The 18932-nt window shown below is 36.5% G+C and overlaps 1 protein-coding gene across 1 annotated transcript in view; it reads right to left on the minus strand.

The window, feature by feature from the left end:
• LOC150089271 (spatacsin-like) overlaps nucleotides 1–18932 on the minus strand; it is a 542060-nt gene that overhangs the window by 254291 nt on the left and 268837 nt on the right. Inside the window, exon 11 of the mRNA XM_090389930.1 lies at nucleotides 17897–18109. Coding sequence (XP_090246056.1) covers nucleotides 17897–18109 — 213 coding nt within the window. The remainder of the gene's footprint in view (nucleotides 1–17896; nucleotides 18110–18932) is intronic.

The raw sequence follows: 18932 nt of genomic DNA on the forward strand, positions 1-18932 counted from the left end.
CGCCAAAGGTGCAAGAAAAGTACAGGCATTTTCTGCACCACCAAAAATAAATAAAAAATAATAAATAAACAAATAATGATGATAATAATAACTATTACTATTATCGTGGTTGACCTCCAGCTTGGATGAGTGTGACCAGGACAATGGTGACCAAGAGCCACCAACACCACACAAAGTAAGCATTCAAGAGACTGACCAGAACTTGGAAAAAAAACAGGGAGGGGATTGACTGACCTCACTGAATGAGAGAAGAAGGCAATTAAGAAGCTGCAGAATTACTTTCAGGGAAAACAGACCATCAATTTACCAATCGATAAGAAAGATAGACATACAGCAACACAACATAACCTTAGCAAGATGACCCCCTCACACAGACTGATGGAACAAAGACAGAAATATGAGTGAAGAAGACACACAACGGCAGACATAACAATGACCGCCATCAACACTACATATAGAAGATGGCTTCAAAGACATGATTCACGAATGGAAGGCTCTTCCCCCGAGACCAAAGGATTCGTGCTTGCTATTTAAGATCAGGTACTCAACTCCTGAAATTATAGGAAATGCTTTACTAAGGACCCTGGAGTTACAGATGACACATGCTGACAATGCCACCTGGCCCCAGAAACAATCTGGGCACATCACTGCAAGCTGCAGAGTGACAGAGTACACTCACAGACACAACCAAGTTATATAATATATCAGAAGCTAATGCAAAAATACCACATTATCAAAGAAAGTATAACGAATTACAAGTATGAACCTCATGCTGTACTAGAGACCCCCACTCACAAGCTATACTGGGACCATGCCATAACAATGAACAAGACAGACCAGACATAATCCTCATAGGCAAGAAGGAAATAGGTACCTACCTTAGCGACAGAGCAGTACCCAACATCAGTTGTTGTTATTTGGTTTTTAGGAGCATTAGCAACTAAGGCCATATTGGTCCGGGGATATGCGGTGGTCATTCCCTGACCTTTCCACATGTTGTTGTTGTTATTTGGTTTTTAGGAGCTTTGGCAACTAAGGCCATATTGCTCCGGGAATATGCGGTGGTCATTCCCTGATCTTTCTGCATCCTCCGTATTTGGTGGTCACGGGCTCAAACTCCGGTCTAATCAAGAAGCGTGTGCTATGCACTGCTGCTCCCGCCCACCTAGCTATGCAGGCATCATTTTTTCACTGATCTCTCTTCACTTGTCATATATTTTCTGTGCAGTTAGTGTTTTACTTACCATTAGGTAAAAAGACTTTCTGATAAGCAGTTTTTGGGTAATGAAGGAAAAAGTTTGGAAAGCATTGTCCTAAATGCCACCCATCCAAAATATATTCTTCTCTTCTCAAGAGGAAGGTTAGTTATTAGTTATTTGGTTTTTAGGAGCATTAGCAACTAAGGCCATATTGCGCCGGGATATGTGGTGGTCATTTCCTGACCTTTCCTCGTCCTCTGTATTTGGTGGTGATGGGCTCGAACCCCGGTCTAATCAAGAAGCGTGTGCTACGCACTCAAGAGGAAGGTTTTTGATTCTTCAATGTACGTTCTAACCTCATCAGGAAGGATATCGGGTATGTCATATTTGTTGCTAATTTGTGGTCCATCTTCCACACTGCTAGCTTCATTCCCTTGCTCCTGATATAATTATTAATATAAGATAGTCTTCTACTATTTGAATTATACCTCCTCTGCTATTTATAAGTACACCATCACTATTCTTCAGTTTCAGTGTCATTTGTCTTTCTGTATTACTGCTCATGACTGCTGGCTATACTCGATTTTGTCCTTGTCAGTGTTTATCTTGTTTGATGTCTTCATTTGTTGTCTTCGGATCATCATGACAAGTGTTTCTTGAATATTTTTTTCTACTTTGGATTTCTTTTTGCCTATAGGTTTCTCAGGCTTTATCACTTTCAGAAAGTTCTATTCCTCATCAATATCTTGGTCCTGAACCATCTGGAGAAGCTCAAAATAAGTTCTGGTACACTGCTTTTTCTCCTTTTCTGTTATCTCAAAGACATTTGTATTATTTACGAGTCAATTTGTCCTTACTTTTCTTACATCAATATCAAGTGTGCATCTGACCATTCTATGATCACTTCCAACAGGACGGTAATATCATTCATAATATATCTTCTTTCATTAGTTGTTAATCCATTTGGGCTGTTCCATGTCCATTTTCTGTTCACCCTTTTCTTTGAAAAAAATGTACATTCTTGACATTCCTTGAGATTCTGCAAATTCCACAAGTCTTTCACCTCTTTCATTTCTTTCACCAATTCCAAAATTTCCTACAGTTTCCCTATATGTGTTGTTTTGTCTATTTCCGCCCTTAGCATTGAAGTCTCCCATAATGATGGTGTAGTAAGTTTTCTGTTCATCTAGAAGTCTCTCAATTTCAGTGTACATTTCTTCAACCTCTTCATCATTATGGCTCGATTGTTGGTGCACACTAAAAGTTATCATTATAATTTTTAGTTTGTACCTCTTAGAAATCCTGAGTAGTAGTCTTGACACCCTTGGTGATGTACTTTTGAATTTCAGAATGTTGTTTTTTTTTATATCTTTATGGACCAGAAAGCCAACTCCAAATTCACCCTTTTCACTGGAAACAGTGAAAATAAAGTTGTTTCTGGTCATACCAAAAGAGAGAGAGATTGTGAAAGCAGCTGGGGGCCATTTCTTTCATCGTGTTGTCATCTTTAATAAAGTGCTGGAGGGTTTGGTCCTTTCCTCTTCATGCTGACCAGGTGTCTTGAAGAGAATAACTCTTCACGTTCATTGCCACCAAAGTAACATAACAGGGCTTACCATCAAGGTGTTCATGAGTGGATTTTAGGAAGGCAGGCCAACTGGACTTCTCCTAAATCTTCTAAAATAGAAAGGTAATGGTTCCATCACTGTTTTAGACTGAGTGTCTGATAACACACAGAATGCCAATTCCCCTTAAACCCTGGTAATGTACATGCAATTATATTTTTCAATGTAAACTATCATCACTAGGGTTCAGATTTTTATGTATTATCATATTCATTTTTCGCACAATATAAAGGTATGAAACTTAGTGGGTTGATGTTACATGGTCTGGGGATTCTAAAGAAGAGTGTTTGTAATTTCATATTTCATCATATTTTACACATTAGGTCATGATTTCAAAAAAATATGAAATATCATATTTAATAGCAAATTTTTTACTTGTTTACATAAAATTTTCATATTTTATCTTATAATAATCGAAAAATTATTTATCAAATCAATTTAAAATATATTTCTAAAAAATCGTGGCAATTTACATTTAATCATTTCACATTCCAGTGTGGGCAGGCACAATCGGTTAAATCCGAAAGTTATTTTCAATTGCTGTTTAGTCACTCACAACGACACCGTAGCATAATTTTAGCTTTAATTTAAAACTTTACAGTAGTTTTGCTTTATACTGAGTTCAACGAATTATTCGTTCAACTTATTTTATACAATAGAAACTTCACCTGTTGGCAAAATGAAGCTAAAATCGAGCAGAATTGAGCTTTTTAGAAAATGGATTTCTTCTGTGGTTAAAGAAGAGTATAAAGACATATACCAAACAGATGGAAATATAATATACTGCAACGCATGCAATAAAGAGGTACATAAATTAATTGATTACCTGGTAATAGATCTATCATAATTTTTATTTTTGGATGCTTCATATATGGACATTCCAAATTTAATGCTAATGCATATTTAATTTTTTTTGTACAAATTTTCATATAAATTGGAAAATAATTTTTATAAATAATCTTAAATAAATATATAAATACTTTTTTAAGGTTCCATGCGTGAGAGCATCCCAATTACAACAGTATAACGTTACTGCTTTGCATAAAGCAAACATAAGGAGAAGGAGAATTTCAGGGTTGCATACTACATAGCAGCTGTTTACTGCAGAAAACCATAAAACACCAGATCCATTCTTTGCCAATTTATGCCAAGCAATGGTTGCTGCAAACATTCCTTGGAACAAAGCAAACAATCCAGCCTTCAAAAGCTTCTTGGAAAAATACTGCTCCCAAAAAATTCCTGACAAATCAACGATGCGGAAAAATTACCTTGAGGACTGCTATAAATGAGTATGCACTCATTGATTTTATTAAATTATTAATTATATGACCAAAGACTTAACGCTGTGTAGGCTATATTTTAACTAGTTTATTTATTCATTTATTTACTTACCTTGCAGTGTCTAAACAATATTCGCAAAGATATTGGAAGCAGCTGTGTGTATGTGTGGGGTTCAGCTGATGAAACCACGGATTGCGAAGGCAGATATGTAGCTAATTTTATTGTCAGAAAGCTTGATTCAGATGGAACATCTAAATCGTATCTCCCTGCATCAAAGGTTCTAAATAAAACTAATCATCCAACTGTTGCTAGATTTCTTAATGATTCTTTCGGTAAGTACAGTATCTCTGTGATCGAATGATAGCTGCTACATTGGAATGGGAGTCTGCTCGGTTAAAATTAAACTAAAAAATAATATTTTTGTATTTTTACTTATTATTTAATTATTTAAAATTTTAAATGTATAATTTATAAAATAATAAATTAATATGCAATTACTTATTTGTTTCAAGTATTTTGTGGCAGGACAGTGTAAACGCTGATCGTTTTCTTCTTTTATTAACAGATTCAGCAGCCTACATGCTGAAAGCCAGGAAAGCATTGGAGGTATTTTTTCCAATCATGATACATCTTATTTGTTTAGCCCATAGTGTCCACCATGTAGCAGAACAAGTGCACCCTCAAGAGTACAGTTCTTAAAAACTTAAACACATGGTATTTAAAGCCATAAATAATTTCATTTTTATTTACAGGTAATTGACAACTTGGTACTCGAGGAAGCTAAATTCACATCTGAAGCACAGGAAATTTTTGCTAAGGAGAAAGTATCCCACAATGTCACTTATATGGACATTAATTTCTCTTTTCTATCTTCCTCGATTACTAAACGAGAGGCGAAAGATACACCTCTAATTAAGGCTACAGAGATCACTCAAAAACTAGAGGACAGTTTATTAACAATTTTCTCTCCGATTTCCGGGGGGAAATCGGAGAGAAAATTGTTAATAAACTAGATGCAGTTTTCACTAGAAAGCCGGCTTATCCCACCATATGCAAAATTTCCCAAGTTTTAGTGGGTAAGGCATTGAGGGACTTCCCCTAGCTCTCGATGTCATTAAGGCATTTAATTTTGCCCCGATCATATCTTGTGATGCTGAGAAGTCCTTCTCTGCTTACAAGCAAATACTAGCAGATGACAGGAGATTAACTCCAAAACATTTGGAGTGGATACAGGTATCACAATGGAATGTAAAGTACTTAGCAACTTAAGTGTCAGTAGCCTAGTCCCTTAGCCTATACATTTTGGTTTTTGTATGTTTAAAAAAATTTATTTTAATGATTATACTTCAAAAAATCCCTTGCAAATTGTGATATTTTCATTTTATTACTTGTTAGAAATTTGTATAACAAATCGTTGTACAGCTTTAAAAGAATAATTGAAAAAAGAATAAATAAGGTAAATATCATTTATAAGGTATGTAAAGGTAAATTATTTTGTCATATTTAAGGTCATATTTGGTTAAATTTAATGACATATTTTCATCATGTTTTGATATTTTTAAGGTAATAAAAATCAGAACTCATCATCACGATACAGTTGATGCCAATTCATTAACGAAACTAACAGTAAATTGCAAAATTTTTAAAATATTCCAAATTTAACAGTCTTATTTTATTATTTATTTATTTATTTTTTTTTTTTTTGGTGAAAAACAAAATGGAGAAAAACTAAGTTTTTGCAAAAATATGAAGAAACACTATGTTACGATGGGGAAGGATCAAATTGAGTGAAAAAGATTCTCCACGGTAAACCCACAGCATTGGCAGCTGTCAAGGGACCACTGAGCTTTAACCATTATGTCGCAATAAAAAAAATAATAATAAATAAAAATAAATATATATATATCATGGGGTGAGCTATAGCTCCTTTAGTCCCTAACTGGGACCACTGCTGTACACATTGATTGGCTCACTTCCTTAGGCAATTATAATTAGAGGTACTGAGAATTACCACACTTTTAGCTGTATCTATGGAAGTATTAAAAAAAAAAAAAAAAAAACTATTTCTTGCTCAAATAACAGTTTACATTCTTTATTCCAGCAGTGCGTAGCACACACTTCTTGATTAGACCGGGGTTCGAGCCCGTCCCCACAAAATACGGAGGATGCGGAAAAGTCAGGGAATGATCACTGCATATCCCTGGAGCAATATGGCCTTAGTTGCCAATGCTCCTAAAAACCAAACAACAAACAACAACATTCTTTATTCCTTAAATTATTTAAATCTTTTCTTTCAGCAAGTGAGTATGTTTAGAAAAAGAGAATCAATTACTTTGTTTATCTGTTGAAATGTAATATTAGTATCAGATCAGTCATGCAAAGAATATTCTGGATTATGGCTTTTATTATGGGAAGTTTTTTTTTTTTTTTGGCAAGTCAAATCTTAAACCCTATTTAAAAGACAAAGTTAATCATAAAATAAAGTAAATGGAACACCTCACTGTATGTGAATTTATTGTTTAAATTTAAGAATTTATTAATGTTTAAAACCTAAACAAATCCATACATTTCAATCTCTTCTTCAAGTTTAACTGTAATAAGAAAATGAATAACTAAATACAGTAACTCACATGCTTATATGCATTTATTAGAGCTACACTGGCACAGTCTTGACATAAATACTATATTTCACTTTGTTTTGGATAGGATGTAATGAAGGTTGATGAGTGAAAGAAGCTGATTAGCAGAGAACAAAGCATCAGAATGAGATTTTCTCCCCCCTCAAGGCACCTTTACGTGGGAGATGAAGGGACCAGAGCTAGAGAGGAGTAGCCCTGAGGATTTACTTTAGTTTTTGTTGCCTGTAAAGACCTCTCCACAGGCAATAAAAAAAAAAGTGAGTGAAGCAAATTCTTAGGAATGGGGTTACAGTTTCCCAGCCCCCCCCCCCCCCCCCAAACATCCAAACAGCAGTGCCTGTTGGATAACTTATTGGTCAGTAGAGTAGCTTTGAGAACAAAGAAAGCTATGGAAGATGGTTATGCTCCCCATGTTCCTGATGTTCTTTGGATTATGCTGGATGGACTGCCAATGCTTGCCTCTGGCAGCCCACCCAGTACACCACATCTCGGGCATCTTGGGAAAGGGACAGTCTGAGGATTTCCAGTGAAGAACTATCCCCACTCCAACTTTCCTTTTTCCCCTATCTCACCCCTGTTCAATATAGACATGCAAGCAGGCATCATACAATGATTCCCCATCTACACCCCAACCAAGGTGATGGGGCCAGAAGCAGTGACCCAGGCCAATTTCACTCTCAGCCATCAAACATCCTGGGACCCTCTATAGATGAGCCAGATTTACTAACAAAGAAAGTCAGGTCTGGTCAGGTCAGCAGATCAAATAACCTTCCCACCTCTCCTGCTGAGGTTTCATTCTAATCAGTTTCTCAATGTACTCATTAACCATCAGTATCACAACTTCAGAACATCTAAGGACAATATGTTTCTCTAATACAGCGGTTCCCAACCTTTTTTGACTCACGAATCCCTTTCAAAATAATATATTTTATCGCAAACCCCTTTCAACATAATATTTTTAAAGCGAACCACCATGCCTATATTCTCTGAAATTGTATAATATTTCTGAATTTTTATTACAAAATATTTCTAGTACTACGTTTTATAAGCTACATAGCATAATAATAATTATTATTATAAAGTATCATTTATACGTTGTAAAGCAATTATTAATCGGTCCAAACTAGATTTCGAACAGGCTAAGAGTAGAAACTTGCTTCTTGTCCAATGGTTGCCGCTCATTCTGGTCTCTTGCCATAACTATTGGCTGCAATTTTTGCCCATCTCTGTTCCCACTCCTGTCAAAACCAGATGGTTCTGTTGCCACATCAGCCAAAGATAAGGCTGACCTGCTGGCATCCTATTTTTCTTCCAACTCATGTAATGATCTTAGTAAATCACCTCAAACCATTCTCACTCAGTACACTCCATTCAATGCCTCTTGTGGTCTTCTGTCAAAAGGATATCAGAAGGATTTTGATGAATCTGATGCTAAGAAAGCTCCAGGTCCTGATGTTATTTCTCCACTTGTTCTGAAAATCTGAGCTCCTGAACTTTAGCATTAGCATTAGCATTAGCAGAGGCATTTGATGCAAGAAAGCAAGCTTATGCAGCATCAGCCAAAAAAAAAAAAACCACTTCCACTTCACCCCTCTGTTCGTTCAAAATACCTGTCCAGTTGAGCCTTAAACTTATTTAGGCTATCAACCTCCACCACAAGGGATGGAAGTCTGTTCCACCAACCAACCACCCGCTGGCTAAAGGCAAATTTCCGCACATCTATCCTACATCTGTCTTTCCTCAATTTGAATTTATGCCCTCTCAGGTGATTATTCTGAGCTAGAGGAAGAATCCCATCAGTATTGAGCATGCTTAAACCATTCAAGGCTTTATACACCTCTATCAGATCACCTCGCTGGTGCCTAGTCTCCAGACACTGTAATTTGCAAAACTTAAGCCTTTCTTCGTAAGAGCACCCCTTTGTTCCATTCACTAATCTTGTTGCCCTTCTCTGTACTCGTTCCAGCAGCTCTACATCCTTCTTGAAATGAGGCCTCCAGACCTGTATACAGTACTCTAGGTGTGGCCTGACCATCGCCTTATACAATGGAATAATCATCTCCTTATCCCTGCTGGAAAAATTCCTGTATATCATTGACAATACTCCATGAGCTACTCTTGCAGCCCGTCTGCACTGCTCAGAGAACTTCATATCTGCCTGCACAACCACCCCCAAGTCCCTTTCATTCTCTACCACTGTCAGTGTTGTACCACAGAGTTGATACGTTGCTCTGGGGTTGCTGTTTCCCATGTGTAGTACTTCACATTTGTCAATGTTAAACTTCATTTGCCACCTCTCAGCCCATCTGCTCAACCTTTCCAGATCCTGTTGCAGCAGCAGCATAGTGTCAGTAGTGTCCTTGACAACCCTGCCAACCTTTGTATCGTCTGCAAACTTGGACATTAATCCCAATATACCATCATCAATATCATTTATAAATACAGAAAACAATAATGGACCCAACAATGAGCCCTGAGGGACTCCACTAATAACATTAGTCCACGATGAGCAGTGTCCATTGATTACCACTCTCTGTCTTCTCCCCCTCAACCACCCCTTTATCCATAGCAGCAATTTGCCTCCAATGTCACACTGCTCCAATTTGTGTAGCAGTCTTCCATGTGCAACAGTATCAAAAGCCTTTCTAAGATCCAAGTATATAATATCAAAGTTATTCCCTGCATCCAGTTCTTTTGTGACTGCATCATAGTATCCAATCAAGTTGGTCAGGCAAGACTTCCCCTTAACAAAACCATGCTGTGTCTGAGCTATAACTGAAGTCTTGTCTAAATGATCCTGCAGTGCTTCTTTAACCAGTGCCTCCATTAATTTTCCTGGAACAGAAGTTAAGCTCACAGGTCTATAATTACTTGTGTCAGCCTTTGATCCTCCTTTGTGAATTGGGGTCACATTTGCACATTTCCAGTCTATGGGTACCTCCCCTGAGTCCAAGGAAGCTCTCATAATTATGGCTAAGGGTTTGCTTACTTCCTTTGCTGCCTCCTTTAATATAACTGGATAGATCCCATCCACCCCGGGTGCCTTTCTAGTGTTTATCTTCAACAGTTTCTCCTCCACTTTACTCCCAGTTATTTCAAGATTCTGTAACTTACTGCTAGAGTTGAATACACCTCTGGCATTCCCCTCGCTGAATAACTCCTCATGTGTGAATGTCGATGCAAAATATTCATTTAGTTTGTTAGCTACCTGAGCAGGATCATCAACACTTGACCCATCAATATCAAGTGGACCAATCTGATTCATCCCTTTCCTTCTAGAGTTTACATCAGTAAAGAACTCTTTGCTGTTTTTCTTTGCATTCCTTGCCAAGGATTTCTCGTAATCTGCCTTCGCCTGCCTAACCTCCTTTGTAACTTGGTTGCATATCAACTTGTATCTATCATAGGCTTCTGTGTCATGTGTTAATTTGTAAGTATCCCATGCATTTTTCTTCTCTGCCATATGCCTCATTAGTTCATCTGACATCCATTTTGGCCTAAACCTTGAACAATATTTCTTAGTTGGTATGTAAAGCCTAGTAGCTTCCAAGATAAGTTCTTTGAATGCTTCCCATTTTGAATTTGCTGTTGGTAACATCATCAGTTGGTCCCACTGTATAGAATTTAAATACTGTCTCAGTCCATCGTAGTCGCCTTTACGGAAGCAATAACCCTCCCTTTACCCCTAATGGTAGTTACCTCTTTGAGTAAATCCCACTTCAGCACACTGTGATCACTGCCACCTAGTGGTTCATTTATCTGCAGATTCTTAATGCATGAAGAATCACTGCTGATAATCAAATCAAGAGTATTACTCCCTCTAGTTGCCTCCCGAACATGCTGATGTAGAAAACAATCATCCAATAAATCCACAAAAGCCCTGCTAGTGTGTGAGTATCCAGCCCCCAAATTCCAGTCAATATCTGGGAAATTAAAATCTCCCATTATAAGACACTCTGATTTACTGGCCCACTCTATTTCCCTGTACAGTTCCTTATTATACTCATCAGAGTCATTAGGCCTATAGCACACTCCTACTCTCAATTTTGATCTCCCAATGTTTATGTCACACCAAACTGACTCCACACTGCACTGTCCAGCGATGTCGACTGGCTTCACTTCGTTGGTTTTTATGTGTTTCTTAACTAATAGCATAACACCTCCCCCCTTCCTATCCTGTCTATCCTTTCTGTAGACGTTGTACTCCCCAAATTGCAGTTCCGCATCCCTTATATCTGTGTGACACCACGTCTCTGATATCCCAACAATATCTGCCTTCGATGTTTTGAGCAATACCTCAAATTCATCAAATTTATTTACTAAACTCCTAGCATTGGTGTACACGCAAGTATACGCAAGTATTGGTGTACACGCAAGGTCCTGATGTTATCTCTCCACTTGTTCTGAAAATCTGAGCTCCTGAACTTACTTCTGTTCTTTGCTGCTTTTCACTTCCTTATTCCAAATGTGTTTTTCCTTCTGCTTGGAAATTTGCTCATATCCAGCCAGTTCCTAAAAAAGGGTGACAAATCCCTCCCATCCAATTATCATCCCATTGCAATTAGTTCTACTTTTTCTAAAGTAATGGAGAAATCAATTCACTGACAACTCTTAAACTATCTAGAAACATTCCATCTGATCAACAATGGATTCCGTCAGTGTTGATCCACTGGTGATATTCTGGCTTATGTTACCTATTTATGGACAAATTGGGTGAAACACAAGCAGTTGCTCTTGACACCTCCAAGGCTTTTGTTCGTGTTTGATATAAAGGTCTTCTAAATAAGCTTCCATCCCATGGTTTGCCAGCTGTTTTTTGTAATTGAGTATCCAGTTTTATCTCTGACCACTCACTGGTTAAGGGTAGACAGTTCTCTGTCTTCTAACTTCTCCACTAATGGTGGTGTTCTCCAAGATTCAGTTCTTTCTCCCACTCTTTTCCTCTTGTATATTAATGACCTTCTTCCATTGATCAGAAATCCTATCCGTAGTTTTGCTGACGATAGGACATTGCATTCCACCTTCCAATCAGAAAAACCTTGCCCTGCTCAAACAGCTTCAACTTCTTGAATATCTGCTTTCATTTCCTTAAATGTTGATCTCCAGGTAATTCTCCAGTGGGGCAAGGTTAACTTAATTTCAATCCTTCTAAAACTCAGTCTTGTCTTATATCTTGCAAAAAGGATTCTTCTGCTCCTATGCTTATCTTTGGTGACACTCCGATTTTTAGGCAAGATCTTGGGGATTATCCTGACTTCTAATCTCTCCTGGCATAAAGCACATTACATATATTGTTTCCTCTATACAATATCAGTGTAGATAACACCAAAGATAACTCTTAAGAAACTACAACAGTAGTCTGAGAGGCATCATTTGCTCTATCTCATATTTGTGCTTTTCCTTCACAATGAGTTGCCATGGTATTGCACTACCTCGAATAAGTAATGCTTCACTAATAGAGAAGACTATTGTTACTTATTCTCAGTAACAATAGACAGCACCGTTTTGAAAATAGTATTGGATAAAGATCTCAGCTATACTCAATATCCCTATGAGACTGGGCAAAGAAAAAAAAAAAAAAGAGGTAGGAAAGTGACAGTAAGAGAAGAAGAGGAAAAGATGCCGTGGAAGAATGAAAGGGTTAGTTAGTCTTAATTCTCACACAAACTCAAAGCTCCAAACCCCAACTGGGCAATGCGTCCCCACTACCGAGGACTGTTATTACCCAATCGGGGTCCCACAAAGATCATTAAATTCTTCCCACCGGTGCTGTTTCTGGCTATTTGCCCTTCATCAGTTGGCAGGTAGGCATCCTGATTAAACCAGATGTGCTTTCCAGTTCTTGGCCTATCATCGGTGGGTGGGCAGATACCCTGGTATTGCAAACATGACAATCCAATTATGAAGATAATCACACAATATGAGAGATGCCAAAAGATTTATATGATAATATTTAAAATAACTAAATGCACAAGGTATAATACGTTAAGAGTTTAATATCTATATAATATTGGTGTAGATACACCATATATAACTGTTAAGAAACTACGATGGTAGTGTGAGAGGCATCATTTACGCTGTATCTCATATTGTGCTCTTCCTTCACGAGTTTCCATGGTATTGCACTACCTCAAATAAGTAACGCTCCACTAGTAGAGAAGACTATTTTTACTTATTCTCAGTGAGTAACACCACCCAGACGGCACCGTTTCAAAGCTATTGGCCTATCATCGGTGGGTGGGCAGGTCATGTCTGCAATAACATGTCTGCAATACCAGGTCATGTCTGCAATACCATGTCTGCAATACCAGGTCATGTCTGCAATACCAGGGTATTGCAGACATGACCTGCCCACCCACCGATGATAGGCCAATAGCTTTGAAACGGTGCCGTCTGGGTGGTGGTACTCACTGAGAATAAGTAAAAATAGTCTTCTCTACTAGTGGAGCGTTACTTATTCGAGTTAGTGCAATACCATGGAAACTCGTTGTGAAGGAAGAGCACAATATGAGATATGAGTAAATGATGCCTCTCACACTACCATCGTAGTTTCTTAAGAGTTATGTATGGTGTATCTACCTACACCAATATTATATAGATATTAAACTCTTAATGTATTATGCCTTGTGCATTTAGTTATTTTAAAATTGTTTCCTCTGCATCTAAAAAACTTGTTTTTTTCTTTTTCTCTTGGCATTACTTTTCTTCCAAACTGTTGTTGAGTCTGTAGAAATCGCAAATCCAGCCTACCAAGGAATATTGTTCACACATCTGGTTACTCTTCTTCCAAACTGTTGTTGTGTATGTAGAAATCGCAAATCCGGCCTACCAAGGAATATTGCTCCCACATTGGGGCAGTGTCCCCAAAACCTCTCTCAGGCTTCTAGATTCCATTCAAAAGAGGACAGTTAGGTTAATTAATGTCTCATCTCTAACAAAAAAAAAAAAAAAAAAATTATGATCTTAGGGTCACTTAAAATTCCTTGCTTCATCGACAGGATTCGAACCCGGGTCTTTTCCACCCAGTGTGGGGAGGACCATGACGATACCACTGTGTTGCCGGTCAACAGTCTCATCTCTAAGTTTCTCTCCACTCTCTGTCTAATAGAATTTTCTATAGATACTTCCATGGGCACTGTTCTTCTGAAATGGCTTCAATAATTCCTGCTCACTCTTTCAAAGCAATCCGAACACGTGCCGCAAACAGTCAACATCCTTTTACTGTCCAAGTTCAAACTCACAGAACCAACTTTTCTTCTTCCTCATTTATTCATTCAATTTTCGTTTTCTGGAACAATCTTCCTTCTTATGTATTTCCTGAAAATTACAATCAACAGAAGTTCAACTCTAATGTCAACAGGCATCTTCTTTCAACTTTTAAACCCATACACGGTACTAAGTACTATAAGTTCTAATAAAAATAAAAAAGTACCTTACATAAAAAAAAAAATTAGTATAGAAAACATTTATTTAACATGATATACTGTAAGATAGCAAACTAATTATAAGGAATTGTGGGAGATGTGGTTTTTTCTTTGGCAATTTTTACTTTTTACTTTACTTTTTATTTAATTTGATTTTACTTTATTGTTTATTATCAGTTATATTTGTAGTTTACAACAATATACCTATGTAAATCTAAGCAGACGCCATTATAGGATGTTTAGTGTGAACCCCCGGAACACTTTCATGAACCCTCAGGGGTTCACGAACTACCCGTTGGGAACCACTGCTCTAGTATAAGAGCATAGCAGATCGGCATAGTTGTAATAAAAGGCCCCCCTAGGCATGCAAGTTAAACATTTTTAGTTATTTTCTTACCAGGGTTGAAGACCTAGTATAAAGAGTTTGAAACGTAAGGTTTTGTTTAAGTTTCAAAAATTTTATAAATTCTTACATTAATCACAAGAACTGAAGCATTCCACTTATTTTATTCAGTGTACTTATGTGTGACTCAGTTATGCCCTTCAATTCCCCCTATCAAAAGTTAATCATTTGATAAAATTACCAAAAGGATGATTAATTACATTGTCTGTTCCCGTAGCACTTATGAAATAAAGAGTTAAATGATCTGATATCTAATCTGGCAAAAAAAAAGGATGTGTTTTGCATTCTGTCACCATAATGTTACTTTACCACTAAATTTTTCTAATGATATAAAACTGTTTACAGTACATCATAACATGATCACAGAGAGACATTTTGGTACACAGGACCAAAATAACTAAGCAAAGAAAATAAATTTAAACTTTTAAGAGACTGCACATTATATATAAATGACAACCTCTGGAAACCATGTGAAAGCCAGCTGTAATCAGCCTTTCTGCAATAAGCAGGGCTCTGCTGTAGTCAACTTTCTCTTCCTGATCATCTCGTGAGATGCATGATGACTCTTCGTATGATTAAAGCCGGCCCCTTTCAAAATCGGCCATGTGGTAGGCAATGGCATGCCACCACATTATCTGATGCCACAGAGACCACAACAAACACAACTCCAAAAACTGCTGTTAACCAGATCCTGGATGCCACTGTGTGCCCTGAAAAATTAAATTTAAGAAAGAGAAGGGTAAACATGGCCACATGGAATGTAAAAAGTTTAAAAGAAGGCAAGATGTATATCGGCATCAATGAAATGGATAGGTATAAAATTGACATTTTAGGAGCAACCGAAGTCATGTGGAAAGGACAAGGTCATTTCAAAACTGAAAATGAGTTTTTGGTTGTTTTTTCTCAAATTGACCAAGTAAAAGAACATGGTATCGCTGTCCTTTTGAATAAGGAACATCCAAGGTCTCTTCTTGGATACAATCCTATTAATAGTAGAATTATGATGGTTAGACTTCAGAGCCAGCCAGTAAATCTCACAGTTTTAGTTGCATATGCACCGACATCCACAACCAAAGACAAAGATATGAACGTTTATTATGAAAATCTCCAGTCAGCTATTTTTTCTTCCCAAAAAAGGATGTTTTAATACTCATGCGTGATTTTAATGCAAAAGTAGACAAGACAGTTTCTTCTAGTCCGGAATGTGGCAGGTTTGGTCTTGACACTAGAAATGAGCGGAGTGAAAGTTTAATTAAATTTTGTCATATGTAACACCTGCTTTCAGCAGAACTCTAGAAGGCTCTACACATGGAAATCTCCTGATCAAAAACAAGGAATCAGATTGATTATATCCTTATGCAGCAAAGGTGGCGTTCCAGTGTAATCAGAGCAAAAACACTTCCTGGAGCAGATTGTGGCAGTGATCATCAGCTACTCCACATCATTTTCAAGATGAAGCTGAAAAATTTCATGAATAAGGTTTTCCCTAGACGATTGGATGTAGAAAATATTCCAAACGATTATATGTTTGAAACATGGAATTGTTTTCAAGCTCTATTAGAATTAGATGACAATATACAAAAAGCATTATTAAGGATTCAGCAAATAGACACATTAAAGAAAGGTCAAAGATCAGGAAACCTTGGATTACAGAGGACACTTTTAAACGTATTGAACAGAGAAGAACTGCAAAAGACCAGGGTATACAAGGAAACGAAGAATATCAGGAACTAAGCAAAGTCATAAAGTGCTGTTTAAGCCAGGACAAACAGGATTATATCAATCAAAAATGTAAATAAATCAAATACCACAATAAACAAAACAACACTAAAAAGATGTATGATGTAATTAAGTCCTTAAGACAAAAGTTCCGACCAAATCTTAATGTAACTAAGGACTCGAAGGGGGAAATTTTAACAGAGGAGAACACAATCAAAGGAAGGTGGAAATAATACTGTGAGCAGCTCTTCCGAGCACCTGCTGGCACTAATGATCTGTCACACCCCTTTTCAAGAGTGTGATCATGAACCAGTTTCACTGAAGACAGGTCGAAAAATCCATCAGAGAACATGTGGAAAGTCACCTGGAATTGATTAAAGCTACAGGTGTGAAGGGTGCCGAGTTTTTTCATAAAATGATTGTAAAAATTTGGGAAATGGGACAGTGGCCATCAGATTGGAAGAAATCAATTTTCATCCCCTTACCAAAAAAATAAGATCTGAAAATTTGCTCAAATTACAGGACTATTAGCCTAATTTCTCACACTAGCAAGATTCTTCTTAAAATCAATTAAACAGCATCTCAAGAAAACTTGAAGAAGAAATGCCAGAAGAGCAAGTAGGTTTCAGAAGGGTTTAGAGGAACCAGAGATCAGATCTTAAGTCTACGACTGATTATTGAAAAATGCAAAGAATTCAATGTTCCAGTCATTTTGTGTTTTATAGATTATGCAAAAGCATTTGATTGTGTTCAACATGAGAAACTACGGGAAACAATGACTATTATGGGTTTCGCAATCCACATAATTCAGCTGATTAAGCTACTGGAACAGGAAGGAACTGTGAAAACAAGCATAGGAAACACAGACTTTTTCACAATAAGTAATGGTGTCAGGCACGGCTGTATTTTGTCACCTCGCCTTTTTAACCTTTAAAGGAAATGTAAAAGGTAAAGGAAACACTTCCCCAAAACACAGTGAAGTGTTTCCTTCAGCAGTTTTCTCTACAAACAGGAATTCTGCACACAGATACAAGCTGAAAGTATCTTTGCAAAATCACGTAATAGATGGGAAGAAAATTGAATTTTAAGGAAATTTTTAATAAAACAAAACAAATACACATTATACTTATGTCATGGTCTTAAATTGAGAAGGATAATATCTTGAATGAATCAAAGATTTATGCATCAAATGCCCAGAATAACTTATTTAACTGGTATAACTACAAATGTAGTTGAAAAGTTCTTACATAAACAATGTTTAAAAAATAAAATATGCAATTTTTGTGTGAAATAACATGGAGTTATTTTTGTATTCTATAATTTTTTTGTTATTTTTTACAAAAAAAAACACAAAAATAAAGTTATTTTTGTATTCTTAAAAGCAACAAGAAAATTGAACTGTCAAATCAAATTCACTTTGTGTTTGTGCACTTAAAAAAATAATCGAAGTTTCACTATTTATATAAATCCAAGAAACAATAAAAAAACTAAGATGAAATATTAGGAATTTAGCGGGCATAAAATAATTTTCAATTATTGTGTAATAAAACAAATGAAATAAAATTATTTATAGTTGTAATCTATATACTATTAGTATTACTATTACCTGTTATAAACGTTGGTTACAAATAAATGGAGAAATTTGAGAAGACTATACTTCAAACAATAATGCACTACTCTATGACAAAAATCAGTTGGCGAGATAAATAACCTGTCTGATTTGAACGGAGGCAGCCCAATAAGATTATGCTGAATGTAACTCAGTCGTTTTAAAAACAGTGTAATATCGTCCAGCTCTTCTTCACAAAAAATGCCATGGCTAGAGGGGAATGTAAAAAAACAGAAACAAGAATTAAAAATCTATGAAAAATGTCTGTATACTACATATTCCACCTACTTGAAAAATATCAATCATTCAACTTAGAAACTCTAATTAATGGAGTATGGAATAAAAATTGTTTCACAATTTTGATTTATTTATTTTTGTTTTACACTTATTCTCAAATCTGGGATGTTATAGTACTAAAAAAAACTGCATTTCGAGACAATAAGAAAAATTTCTATATAATTCACCCCGGGGGCTCACATCTGGTGAGTATGGGCTTGGCAAACCCAGGGTCCTGAGCTGGATATCATCATTCTTCTCTTTCTTGGTGATTCCTTTCTACTTCTCTCTCTCTCTCTCTCTCTCTCTCTCTCTCTCTCACAGGGGGGTAACTTGGGAATTTTTTTTTTTTTTTTTTTTTTTTTTTGGCTGGTGCAGCATAAGCCTCAGGCTTCCTTGTACCATATGGCCATTAATAATAATAATAATAATAATGTCTATTCAGATTTTTTTTTATTTGCCATTGCCAGATCCTTACTTCATAGAAAATTTTTATAAACAAAAAAAAAAAAAAAAAAGTCTTACTCTCACAAGCTTTAACTTTTACTAACTTTCACCAATAAGATGAATTATTTTATCAGTTAAATCATTGACTGATTAATAATGATTATGAGATGAAGTTTTGCCCAAAAAACAGGAGGAAAACACATTTTCGTAAAAAACAAGGAGGGTTTTCTTAAGGTCCAAATGCTCTACAAATTAAACTTCACTGACAAAATATAGATTTCATATTAAAATGCAGACATACACTGCATCA

Source organism: Mastigoproctus giganteus, chromosome 2, assembly GCF_048544385.1.
Source record: "Mastigoproctus giganteus isolate SK-2022 chromosome 2, ASM4854438v1, whole genome shotgun sequence".
In the NCBI taxonomy this organism is placed as follows: domain Eukaryota; kingdom Metazoa; phylum Arthropoda; class Arachnida; order Uropygi; family Thelyphonidae; genus Mastigoproctus; species Mastigoproctus giganteus.